The sequence below is a fragment of the Aquila chrysaetos genome, chromosome 15 (genome assembly GCF_900496995.4).
Source record: "Aquila chrysaetos chrysaetos chromosome 15, bAquChr1.4, whole genome shotgun sequence".
In the NCBI taxonomy this organism is placed as follows: Eukaryota; Metazoa; Chordata; class Aves; order Accipitriformes; family Accipitridae; genus Aquila; species Aquila chrysaetos.
Genome location: NC_044018.1, coordinates 27542266 through 27555780, shown reverse-complemented (window position 1 = coordinate 27555780; position 13515 = coordinate 27542266). Strand labels below are relative to the sequence as shown.

Genomic DNA, 13515 nt, shown 5'->3' with positions numbered 1-13515 from the left:
TATGTCCTCTGGAATTCTTCAGCAATTTAACAAAAAAAAAAAAAAAAAAAAAGCAGCTAACTCTCAGGTAAGAAAATGAGTATGGAGTTGTTGGCATTTCTGGGACTCACCTGAATCACAGCAAAGATGAGAGGTATTAAGGCTCATTGCAGAATCATATTTAGACTATATCTCTACAAATAGTGGGATATCTGTAGCAGGATAAGATTTAGGAGCAGGTAATTAATCCGTTTGATTCTCTTTGTCCTTAATCCCATAAAACCACCAACAAGGAACAAACTCTTCTTATAAGCCATCTCACTGGATATAAAACATCTCCTGTTCAAGGTTGTGACTTTTGGTAGCTCAGTGGTACCTGATAGCTGAAGAGCTATTTCAGATTTTGAGCAGTAGTTGCCAGTACAGCTCAAACAGCTCCAGGTATAACCTTTTGTTTGTGCTGGCAAACCTTTATTTTTTGCCTTGTTCTCTATCTTATGCTGCTTTAATTTTTACTTTCTCTTTGGCCTATGTTTATCTCTCTGTCGTTCTGCATGTGACCTTTGGGCTATGCAACAAAATGCTTGCTGATTATCTTATATGTTGTTTTAGTACCATGAAATGACACATGCTAAATGCTCCATTGCTTTTGCTGTGTTGCATAAACAAATTAAAAAACAGGGGGAAGGTGTCGTGGTTTAACCCCAGCCAGCAACTAAGCACCACGCAGCTGCTCACTCACTCCCCCCCACCCAGTGGGATGGGGGAGAAAATCGGGAAAAGAAGTAAAACTCGTGGGTTGAGATAAGAACGGTTTAATATAACAGAAAAAAAGAAACTAGTAATGATGATGATAACACTAATAAAATGACAGCAGTAATACTAAAAAGATTGGAATATACAAATGATGCACAGTGCAATTGCTCACCACCATCCGATCGACACCCAGTTAGTCCCCGAGTGGTGATTCCCCCCGCCCCCACTCCCCCCAGTTCGTATACTAGATGTGATGTCCCATGGTATGGAATACCCCGTTGGCCAGTTTGGGTCAGCTGCCCTGGCTCTGTCCTGTGCCAACTTCTTGTGCCCCTCCAGCTTTCTCGCTGGCTGGGCATGAGAAGCTGAAAAATCCTTGACTTTAGACTAAACACTACTCAGCAACAACTGAAAACATCAGTGTTATCAACATTCTTCTCATACTGAACTCAAAACATAGCACTGTACCAGCTACTAGGAAGACAGTTAACGCTATCCCAGCTGAAACCAGGACAGAAGGGATCGTCGATCCAAAACTATCTGAAATGCATTCCTAGTAGGCTTTTGATCATGTTATTCTAGGATAAAAGATACCATGCACGGTTTGATTGGCAAAGTGGAATAAACTTTCCTTTACAACATTTGCTAACTATATGAAACCAATGATAAAGCATAAATTAGCAGTGTACAAAGGATGAACGGTCTCAGCGTTTTGCAGACTGAAAAATACGCAGATATTCAACAACATTGCCACTATAACCTGTAATATACCTGTCCCATGTTAAGAACAATGCATTTCACAGTCACAGATGTGCTTGACAAGTTACAGAAATCTATGGTTGAATGCAAACCAATACAAATCTGGATGAGCTATTTCATCTCTTGATGTTAATCTTTTGTTTGCCATGTTTTAATGTTAACTTCTTGTTTGTGATTAATAGCCTCTAAGACAGATCAAATTGCAGACAAGTGTTGGTGTAATCCTTTATTCATGTTATACTTCTTAAGGGTTTCTGTGCCAGAAACTCTTTCGCTAATCTTTCATTAAAACTTTCCAGCATTGGTGGGTATAAATTTGTATCTTTGGGTTTTTCGTTGTTTTTGGTTTTGTTTTTTTTTCTTTTTAAAAAGGCGGGGGGGGGGGGGATGTGCAGTGGGGGAGAAATACAACAAGCTATGATAGTATTTTTGACAGCTCTGATCATCTGGATCTTTGGCTTTAGCTAGCACTGAGCTTCTATTCGGGTCTAGTCAGATGTCATAGAATCATAGAATCATTTAGGTTGGAAAAGACCTTTAAGATCATCGAGTCCAACCGTCAACCATGCCCACTAAACCATGTCCTGAAGTGCCTTGTCTATGTGTTTTTTGAATACCTCCAGGGATGGTGACTCAACCACTTCCCTGGGCAGCCTGTTCCAATGCCTGACAACCCTTTCAGTAAAGAAATTTTTTCTAATATCCAACCTAACCCCCCCACCCCCCCCACCCCAATGCAACTTGAGGCCATTTCCTCTCATCCTATCACTTGTTACTTGGGAGAAGAGACCAACCCCGACCTCACTACAACCTCCTTTCAGGTAGTTGTAGAGAGCGATAAGGTCTCCCCTCAGCCTTCTTTTCTCCAGAAAGGAGACAGATGTCTGAGACAGAGCTCCAGGTGTGGTCAGGTCTTCACTATATTGTGGTGGTTCTCCTAGGCTTCAGTGGTAGTCTCTTTTGATACTTTAGAATATCATATTTCTTTGCTTTAGCAGACAGGTTTTAGAACAATTTTCAGTTTCTCTTTTCTGAATCTCCAGTTTAATCCTATTACCTCTGTCTCTTTCCTTGCTGAGACCAAAGTTACAACTTTATAGAATTCCAGTTAGCTGAAAGTGGTCATTTTGTCTTTAGTTACTCTCACTTGCATTTATCATCTTCCCTTAACATGGAATACAATTTCACATAAGGGTTTTTTTAATAGAAAAAAAAAACCCACAACTGATATAAATGCAACTTGTCAGTTCTTTTGTCCTTGATCTTTTCTTTGGTTGAAGAGCCTAAGTGACTTATAAAGTTGAAAAGTTTCTTCTTGGTTCATGGAAAAAGCAAGCAGAAAGAATTGTTAATAGAGAGGTGATAGCTTTCTCAGGAACAGCTGGTAAGTATTGTTAAATTAGTTATTAAGTATCAAAAATACATAGTTCTTACCTATTTCTGGGAAGATAGAAAGGCACAAATACTACTAATAATCTGTAGAGATATATTTGGAATGCATTTATTCCTAGCTAATATTTAGAAATGGTTAAAATCTAGGAATAGCTGTAGATATACCAGATGGGTTCAGCTAAATTGACCTGGAATATGCAGCAGTAAGCCAGGATTGTTGGGAGCACTGAGCTTGTAACCAGTGTTTCAGAACTGGCTCTTGGTTTTTTGCTGCCTCAATTTTTTTATTCCACTTCAGAGGCACGTGCTTTTCTGAAAAAGTGAATTACCAACTCTTAAGAAAATATAATAAAAATCTAAGGTATGTACGAAAGAGGATGTGCAAGATCAGAGACTTTCTAAATTACTGATTACATTACAAAATACAGATTGTCAGCTGTAAAGTAAGAGTATGTGTTTATTCTGACCTATCTTGAATTAGATTTGATTGGACATTTGTATGACAGTCAGTGTGCCACTGATTCTAACAGGAGTTTTGAAATAACAGGTAATGTTTTAGGGACGTTTTCTGTTTGGAAGAAGGTGGTATCATGCTGACTGTTAAACAGATGTAAACAGTTTAAAGGAAATACATACTAAATCACACTCCATTAAAACTCATTTAAATAGTTTAATATAATTATTGTTTAGAAACCTCAGTGCCCATGTGTCTTAATTTAAATATGCACTTACATTGAAAAATTAAATTTGCAGTATTTTTAAGCAAGTCCTTAACTGCTGTGAAATTTGTGGAGGAAGAGCAACATTGGCAGTGTACTTGTGGTAGGCTATATTTACTTTAATACATTTTCAATTGGACAGTTAATATAGCATGTAAACTTGCAATTGTTCATTCAGATGCTGGACACTTGTCTTTAACATTTTACATAATGTCTGCTTTATCAAGATTTTAAGTCTTTTTTTATAAGAGTACATAATGTAATAATATTATTATGCAATGATCTATTTAACCATATATTATTGTTATTTGACGTGTTGTTGTTAAACCAGAAGCTATATCTGTGTGAAATGAAATCAGTCTTGGTCCATTGCACTGCAAAGTCCTTCATCATCTTTTTTGATGAGAGAGAGAGATTTTCAGGCGTAAAAGCCATTTGTTTGTACAAACACAGCAATGTCATTTACAAAGACTACTTCCCACCCACCCCCCTCACCCCCCCCCACCCCCGTTGTGCTTTTCTGTTAATTAAGGGGGGGGCATTTCAGGACCCAACTCAGTCCCATGTGGAAGCGTGTTTTAAATAAGTGAGTTCTCTGGGCCTTGGCTGAAAGTCACTTTTCTAAGCTGACTAGAATACAGGGTTTTTACTGTGAGTAAAGGGAGCAAATGTCACAACCGCACCTGTATGTTAAGCATGCTACAAATGCAGATACAAATTGAGGCCATGAAAAGAGTGTGGTCATAGCATAAACATCTCCTTTGGAAAGAAACATGTTAGCGTTGTGCATGTACGTAGCTGTCCGTCCATCAGTGGCACACCATATTCTGTAACAGCCTTCTAGTCCCTTATGTTACAGTAGAAAATTTTTGAAGCATTGCTGTCAAATTTAACCCCAGTGCCCTGAGAGGAGTCAGCAATGAGCATCTGTATTTTTGAAAATTCTTTGGAGGCTGATTCTACTTCATTGCTGTATTATTCATTCTAGATCCCATCAGTAAAATGTCAGAGAATACTTCAGTGGAACTGGCCCCTGGGGATAAAGTCTCTGGGTTTCATTAGTGCAATTCCTTTTCAAATAAGCAAGGGAAAATCAGTGGTAACACCTGATAATGTTTGGCAAGTCACTCTGTAGTTCTTTCTCAGCATTAGAAACCATACACATCTACCCCTGCAGAAGTGTGTTGGTTTAGTAGGTTTTGCCTACCAGTAACAAAACTGAAGTGGAAGCTTAAAAAGATATTTTCCAAACAAAGTATGCTGGTGATTAGACTTGCTTGTGTTCTAATAGTTTATGTTTCTACCTAGTATCAGGTGTAGTTAGATGCTTCTTGGCTGTTATATTCAGAGCTACACAGAGATACCTCCAGAACAGGAGCATGAGAGGAGGATAAAGCTCTGTTTTTATAACAGTAACTTTGTGGACAGTTTTCTAGGCAGACTGGCTCTTACAATTTCTTTCACCTTTATCTGCCGGAAGGTTTAAATCTGCTGCAAGTTCCAGTTCCCAGTACGCAGCACCACTGCCCTGAGCAAGCTGTTATGCTTGTATGATAGTAGTGAAGCAGCAGGTTATTTATAGCTGAGAAATCAGTGAAAAATCACATCAGCTGCTATGAAAACTCCACATACAAATAAAAATTTGACCCTCAACAAGCTGTCAGAGCAATCTCTGATCCTTCACTTTAATCTTCCCTTCTGTGGATCGTTGGATATGTAATAAAAACATATGAAGTGCAAACCAAATCTGCTAACTAAATCCCTGCTATTTGTTGCGCTGCTTGCTTTTGGATTTGGAGTGTAGCTAATAGTTTCAAAGGCTGCTGCATATTTTTCTACTCTATCTTCCTCGAGTTACTAAATGAAACAGGAAGTTAAAATTCATGCGAGAATTTTCTATTGCTCATAAACACTATGTCTTCTCTGTGAAAGGCCATCAGCATTACAGCCCAATGCTGAAGCAGTGATGTTTATTTAAGAGGATTGGTGGCCAGAAATAAGCCGCAGTGTCTAATCAGACACAGGCCCTGCCTGGGCACTGTGCCACAACGTTTATTGCGTGTGCATTTCTCATAAGCAAAATGGCTACGTACTGAGGAGGATGGACGTGAAGTCTGGAAGAAATTACGGTGCAAACAGTGCTGCTTAACTTTCTGAGGAGGATTTAAGTGTATGTAAATATACTGGAATGAATGAGACTCTGCGACTGTGAGTTACCGAAAGCCAAATGGGGAATGTCTGTGGATGTGTGAGGGCTGAAAAGGAAGAACAGTGTTTAGATCCTGCCAAAGCTCCCTTAAGTCCGGCTAAACATTCCCCTGGAAGAAAATATTTCAGACGAAAAAGGAGAAAGAAATCAACTGAGGAGGGACCAGATTCAGTACAGGTTAAAGAAAATGAAGAAAAAAGCCAGTATGAAGTGGGGATTTCAGAAAACATTGATCCCAAGGGTGTGGGATTGGCTGCTTCCTTCCCTCAGAGAGTGACAGTGGCTGGTAATGCTCTGCCCGTGAGTACAGACCTTTCAGCTGATCTTGTTAAAGCAAAAGTTTTACTGGGTGAAACAAAGAGCGATTCTCTTTGTGGGGACAGTTTTCATGGTGATAATCAGAGGCTCGTGAAGTCTGATGAAAGAGAGACATGGTTAAAGGAACAAGACAACAGGAATTCAGAGAAACGCTGTACATGGAAGAGGAAATACTTGGAGGATGGCAACAGGAGAGAATTAGCATTCGTGAAGAAACCCAGTGGTTTTTGTTATGGAAAAGCAGCCAGCTTGGATTCTGCTATCCACATTTTAGGTGCACAACGTGAAGAAACTGGATTAAACATAACTTCTTGCAGAATCATTGAAGATGTCCCAGAAAGCAATAAATCTGAAAAGTTGCATCACTTTCTTTCTGAAAGCAAAAGTGATCCACTGCTTGAACAAAAGAGGTTTTATTCTTCTGATGCTGTGCTTTCCCAATTGCCAACAGAAAAGGCATTATTTAGCATTCCACCAAACAGGAGCAAGGTAATTATTTTGTCACAGTATATTATCTTTCAAAGTTAGCTCAGAATAAGTATTGGAACAGTATTCTTTCTGTTACAAAGTATCTTCACTTTGCTGTATATAAGCCTTTACCCATGCTGTGATACTACAGGTAGTCATAGGACAGAACATACTACTTTATTTTTCATAGGTTAAGTAATACCTCTATACTTCAGGAGTATTGTTATACCCTTGTGCTGTTTTGCTGTCTATAGTTTGATTTGTTTCCTAATTTAGGAAAGAGATTTTCATGTTAAAAAGCTTGTAGAAGGTGGAGTGAATTTTAGAGAGTTGTTTAAGTTCACATTCAGCACCTGCAGTAATTTTTCTTATCAACTCTTGATGGTCTTGTAATTCCTTTGGGTCTTGTATCAAGGAAAGGAGTATTTCTTTCCAGTTGTGGCCAATAGGAACTGAAGTATGATAGAAATATGTAGGCAGCTTGAAATAGAAAAAGTGAACATAAATCATGTTAATATTGCTCTACACTTCCTTTAAAAGATCTTTCTTCCCAAATTGTCTAGATGACCTATTAATATTAATTATTGAAATTCCATCTTCCTGTGAGGGTGGGATTATTTTCCTTTTACAATATTAAGTAAGTATGAGCTTAGTTGCAGAATATCTGAAGGAAAGCAAATTTTTGTCTGTTGGTATCCATGCTTACCAATTCAATCCATATTACCAGTTCTGCCCCACTCATCTTCAGCGCAACTGAAATCTCGTAAGTGTGGGTCAAATGCCGATACCAGGATCTGGTCCAAAACTGATTCCCCTTGCTCAACCAAGACATCTGAGCTTTGAGTTGAGTCAACAGAGAGAATGGACATATGCCAAAGGTACTCCTTCCAGCAAAGAGCTAACTACACTTCTGTTGTTTACATAATTTACTGTTGTAAAAAGATTCAAATAATACTTTTTCTGAGCTTAGTTTTTAAATACAGATAACACACCCAATTCCGACACACAGTACACATTAGTACAAATAGCCTTCTAATACACATGGAGATCTTTGCCCTCTTAATCTTAGCTGGAATTCAGGAACAGCTTAGGGATGTTCTTTGATTTGAACAAAACATCATTACTGAGTAGAAGAGTACGAGGCCTTGTCTGTTCAGCCGAGCATGGCTGCTTTTTCCTCTATAATCAGAGTAATACAACTAATATTGCTGCAGTTATTACTCCAACCAGACATATACCTCTTGTTACCACAGGGGAGGGGGGACAGGGGAAGAGACTTCTGTTGAGCACCTACATCAACACTGAGAATTGTGCCACTGATACCAACAAAACACTGCATAATGATGCAAATGTGAAAACTACTGACAGACCAGGCTAAATGCCTGAGTTGCTGAAATGTCTGGTTTTCCGTTTGGTTCCCTTGCTCAACCCAAGGTTCTGAGTACAAGTAGTTTTAAGAGCACCTAGCTTTGACCTGTAAACAAATCCAGGAAGAAAATTAGATTTCAGACTAGTTATTTTACAAAATCATGACTACTTTCCTTTTGATTGCTTTTGAGAACTGAACAAGCATTTGAATGTCTTATATTTCAGTATAAAAGAGTAAAGCTGTTATTTGTAGAAATCCACAAAGTTCCTGTTATCAGCTTGATAACCTGATAACAAGGTTTGCATTACTAGTCTCAGTTTTACCATTTTCTTGGTCATAATTACATAGATCAGTAGCCTCCACTCACCTTGTCAACTTACCCTAATGTACCCTCAGCTTACACAGTGCATCAGATGTGGCTGATACTTGAAAGTGTATTGACTTTTCAAACTGGGAGACAAACACCAGAGGAAGCTCATTGGTACAGCTGGCTAATTTGCACTTTAACAGAGATACGACATTTTACCCTCTGAAACAGCATAGTCCTCACTACTGGAATATATCCTTTGAGTTTCTTCCTGTGGCACATCTTCATATGCATATAAAACAATTATGATTTTGTGTTCAAATAAGTACTACTACATTACGTCTGTTTTCCTATTTGCAAAATTCAGGTTAAGTGGGGTGTTCTGAAGCTTCGTTCCTGACTGCTCACTAATAGCTTTGAGAGAACAGTTTTTTACTCTCTGCTGGGGCCTAATTTCTGCATCCCTTGTTCCTTATACAGGAAGGTGACTTCCTTAAGCAAGATATGCTGTGATGCTGTTCCAGCTCAGGGCTGTCCTAGAGCAGATGGCAGTTTGCATTAAGGTCAAGAAATTGTGAATCAAGACTGAAACAGGCTTCCTGCAGCAACTTCCCCTTCTTAGTAATGTTTTAGCACAATGCAGGTAGAGTAGAAAATCAAGGCTGTATACTTTTGGCTTCTCTGCAGGGGATACTGCCACTGTGATATTTGATGTCTCCTGTGTTGAAACAAGCCATGGTTTTCATTCAGTATCAGTAAAAGATAGCTACCAGCTGATGTTACCGGCAGTTTTTGGTGGTTGTCAGCTGCTGTCAAAACCAATGACTTATGTGTATCATGTTATCAATCATTATCATTATTTTTCCAATCTAATTTGTGGTAGTTTCAGTTCTGGTTTATGGATGTAAACATTTTTTTAGAGGAAAAAAAAAGTCTAATATATAAACAGAATCACTCATCGACTTCCAGTACTCAACTGTTGTCTCGGCTGCAAGTTCCTCAGCTGTTCTTTTGCCATGCATCTACATAGTGTTTGATACAGTGGATTTCTTATCTCCTATACAACACTAATAATAATCTACAAGAAAAAAAAACATGTATTTGAGTCAGGTTAAAGGCAATATACTTGCTTTTAAATTAAAAAAATGTAGATTACTCGTAATCAGCATATTCAGTTGAAAACTTCTGGCTAAATAGTCATCTGTTTATTATTGCAGTTATCATTGCAAATAGTTGTAAGATAACAAGACACCTTCCAACTGTGTCCACCATCTCATAATACTGTATTATATATTCATGTAGTACAGTTAAAGGAGGGAGACATGCCAGTTGGTCTTCTGGAATGTGATTTGCAAAGGTGCAAAAGTCGAGTTTTGCTTTATTGGCATATTGTTGTTTGCTTCCTTGTAATACTCACAAGAAGCAGGTGCAGTCCACCTTAAATGCTGGTGACTGAAGGAGATCTATAATCATTGATGGAGCTACTAGAGCTGGAAAGGTTCTGGACAGGTCATCTAGGTCGTCTCTGTACCTGAAGGCAAGATAATTTAATGAAAACCATTCTTGACTGGTACTTGTTCTTCTGTGTCTGCCTTATTGGTGGTTTCACATGCTTCCTGAGTAATTATTCTATTGCTTATCTGTCTTTTGTATTAAAAAGTGGTTTTAGCTGAAAACACGTAAGCTCATTTTAAACTCATTACTTCTTTTGCCATTCCCACAAGAATTAATTACCTTTTTTGCAACAGCATTTTACATATTTGAAGACTATTATCACATCTCCCCTTGGTTTTCCTTACTTTAGACTAAATAAACCCAATTTTTCAATCTTTCCTAACAGGTCATGTATTTTTAGATCTTTGTCATTCTTGTTTTTCTCTTACGATCTGCTTCAGCTGACCCAGTATTTTTTGAAGGGTGTTGCCCAAAGCTGGATTTGCAGCTCCACAGAGCCTTGCGAGAGCTGAATAGGAGCATTTGAATTTATGGCCAAATGGAAACTCGCAAAGTCCAACTGTAACGTCAGGGGAGATGACTTCTTGTGATCACATGCAAGTTCAAATTCCATTCATATAACTATACTTCCCTCAACATGCTGTCAACAATCCTTTTTAAACACAACACATAACTAACTGCTTAGCTTAGGTGGAAAGTAGCATTTCAAAATCTCTCCATATTCATGTATTCTTTTTTCTCTTATTTCTTTGTGTTCTTCAGACTTTTCTGGTTTAGGGCTAGCTGACATTAGAATACATTTCATTATACATCATACATCTCTAGCCCATTATATACTTTTGTGCAGTTAAGTACATTATGCAAGTCTAGACTTGCTTCAAAACGTTTGGGATAAGATGGAATCAGAGGGAGGACTCCTTACTATCTATACTAGTTTTGCTCTTCTTCTGTTTGCACTGTAAAAAATGAGCCACAGAAATCCAGCACCACCGTTGATCTCTTTTGGAAGGTGTTCTTTGGTCTGCTCTGTTCTTTGGACTCAAAACTGCATCACTGAAATCAGTGCAAGCAAAGAGCTTGAGGCTTTTTGGTATATGGATTTTGTATACTGTGTGATGCAGAGGGAACTTACAGGCAGAGAAAAAACACTTAGAGTGGCAGAGGTGAACTAGTTCTCCCAGTTAGAGACAAGAAATAGAGTATTTAGCGCCAATTAAGACTTTGATCCTGAAATACAAGGGCTGTGCAGAGAATTCTCTCTGTCACGTTTTCTTGCATAACTTGTAATTCACAGGCTTTGAGATAATTTGGAGAACTGCATCTCTAGCAAAGAACTGTTCAAACTCATGCAAACTCAGTAATTTGTTCCATGCTTAAGGAATAATTGTCCTCTACTAACAGTTTATAGCAGGTAAATGATAGGCTTGTGGGATATAAGAATGAAAGGTTCACACAAACTGTTTTCTTTGAAAGATAAAATTTGAACAGTAAAAGATTTGATTGCCCCTTAACTTCTTTTCTGGTCTAGCATTCCTAATTTAGTAGTCCTTCTTTTTCTTTCCTGTGGCAAATGATGTTATAAATGTTGATGATAATGCATAGTTGGTAGATGAGTATCTATACTGTTCTTACGGGGTTATCAAAGGAAAGATGTGCCCTCTCTTCTCTCTGACACCTTTTTTTGTGGGGTTGTATTTTACTTTTTCAGTAGTTCCAAGTTAATAGGGCATCTTGCAAAGTAGACCTCATATTTGTAAGTGTAATAAAATATAGCTTTTTGATCCACAGTTTCCCTCGATGTATTTTTATACTTTTTAAGTATGAATTCAGTGTTTATGAAAAAGTCTGAAATCTTAGCCTTGGAATCTGAAAGAGAACAGAAGTGCTCAGGCTGTTTCAGGTCTCAGGCTAATATTAGTGTTCCTGAACCTGTACTGAAACGGGCTACTTCCATGAGGGAAAAGCAGTCTCAGTTTTTAAACCCAGTCTAGTCTGTTGCTTTTTCTTCAGATGGCCAACAAGGGTGTTGAATGGTGCTTGGAAGATTTTGGATTGAAAACCTGTTGATCTTAGGGTAATGAGCTAAATTCATGTTTTAGCCATCCAAAATTCAGATTGCAAGCTTGCCTAGTGGTCACTTCCAGAATAAGAAATATTCTCCTGTTTGTGACCATAGCTACAAATGTTGTTTCAATGTAACAACAGATACAAGTAGGACCTTCAGAAGTTGCCTGATGTCTGAAATCACTTGTTGCCAGAGGAATCTAATGTGCACTCAAATATGCTGCATTTGCACTCTCTGCAGTCTGAAATGTACATAGCCATCGCAGGTCAATTAACCGTGAAGGAGGCTAAAGGTTTGAATTTACCAGTAAGGAATGGTGATTAGCAAATCACATTGTTAGCTCACTTAGTTAGAATACATTAAAGAGTGTGATACTTAAGGGTTACACAAGGAGGACTTTCTGAAAATGACAAGGAAAAAATTATAGGGTTTTTTTGTTGTTGGGGTTTTTTTGCTAGACATCTGGCACTTCAGATGACATCACCTCTTTCAGAAGCATTGTCTGGATAAGTGGTAAATGGTTGAGTTCATTTATATTGTGGTCTGGTTGTGATGAATAGAAACTAAAGCTACTGAAAAAATATTTAGTTTGCTTTCTTGCTTTGAAATACCAAAGAATAAAGGTAACCAACAGAAAGGAAATCTTAAACTGCAGATGAGTTCCCTAGATTTTTACAGGAAAATGTTCAGAGAGATTTTCAGTGGGTCTTTTGCCATGTTGGATTCCCTGTTGTCTTCACTTATAAGACTCATACTGTCTGTATTTTGTATGATTTCATGTAGTAAATACTCTGTGCAGGATTTTGATACCTAGAAATTCATAAACAATCACAGCTGCATGTGTTTCTCTTCAGTGTTTTAAACAAAAAAGGGGTTATTCTTTTTTCCTCTTTGATTTTTCTTAAAAATGTGCAGTGTTGTAGCTGGAGACAATAGGATGCAAAAAATGCCATCAGATCTTCAGAGGTATTTATGGGCTAGTTGAACAGTTAAAACTACTTTGCTGAATAGCATGGTGCTTGTATCTTTCCCTTACCTACAGCCAGCAGATATGATGGCCTGTGATAAGTATCTGAAGAACTGCTTTCACAACTTGGTGTTTTGTGGATATTTGCATAGAAAATAATGTAAATTAATTTGTTCCCAGCGTTAAATTTACTTCCTGTTTACTGTATGGCTGTAAATGCTCATCGTCCCCTGGAACCGTGAAAGGTGGTTAAACAGAAATCTTAGAGAGCACTGCAGCAGCTACATTGCCCTGACATCTCCAAGGCTCTTCCTTTAGTCCCCTGCTTCCTAGTGCTTTCCACCACCTCCTGTTAGGCATTGATATAGCAGCATTAGTAGGAAAACTACATCTCTTTGTTCTGGTACTGTGTTTTGCGTGGCTTTAATGTTAGAAAAACCTGTAATTTCCAGCCTAGCCTGTGTGAATTCCGCTAGGAAGAGCCCAGACAGAAGACGCCTTTGCGTGCAGAGATTTCAAGGCCAGGAGGCATCGTCGTGACCGTCCCATCTGACCTCATGAATGTAGCTCCCCGGTTTACGCTAGAATAGGATTGCTGGAATTGGCACAGCTTCAGAGTTAAGCCTCTTCTACAGCTAACTTGAGCACCTACCTCGCCCCCAAAGTTGTCTGTGGGCAAACCTCCCCTGAGGCCTGGCATCAGGCTGGCTCCAGAGCTGAAGGAGACCTGTCTCTTCCCGCGGTGCTGGGTG

General features: G+C 38.6%; 1 protein-coding gene across 14 annotated transcripts in view; it reads left to right on the top strand.

Moving 5' to 3' along the window:
• The window catches only part of DST (dystonin), a 314486-nt gene that overhangs the window by 132048 nt on the left and 168923 nt on the right, over window positions 1-13515 (top strand). The window contains exon 1 of one of the 14 annotated variants that reach the window (XM_030037883.2): window positions 5691-6621. The exons of the other annotated variants lie outside the window; for them this stretch is intronic. Coding sequence (XP_029893743.1) covers window positions 5833-6621 — 789 coding nt within the window. The 5' untranslated portion in view covers window positions 5691-5832. Of the gene's footprint in view, window positions 1-5690; window positions 6622-13515 lie in introns of those variants that run through there. 14 annotated transcript variants of the gene reach the window in all.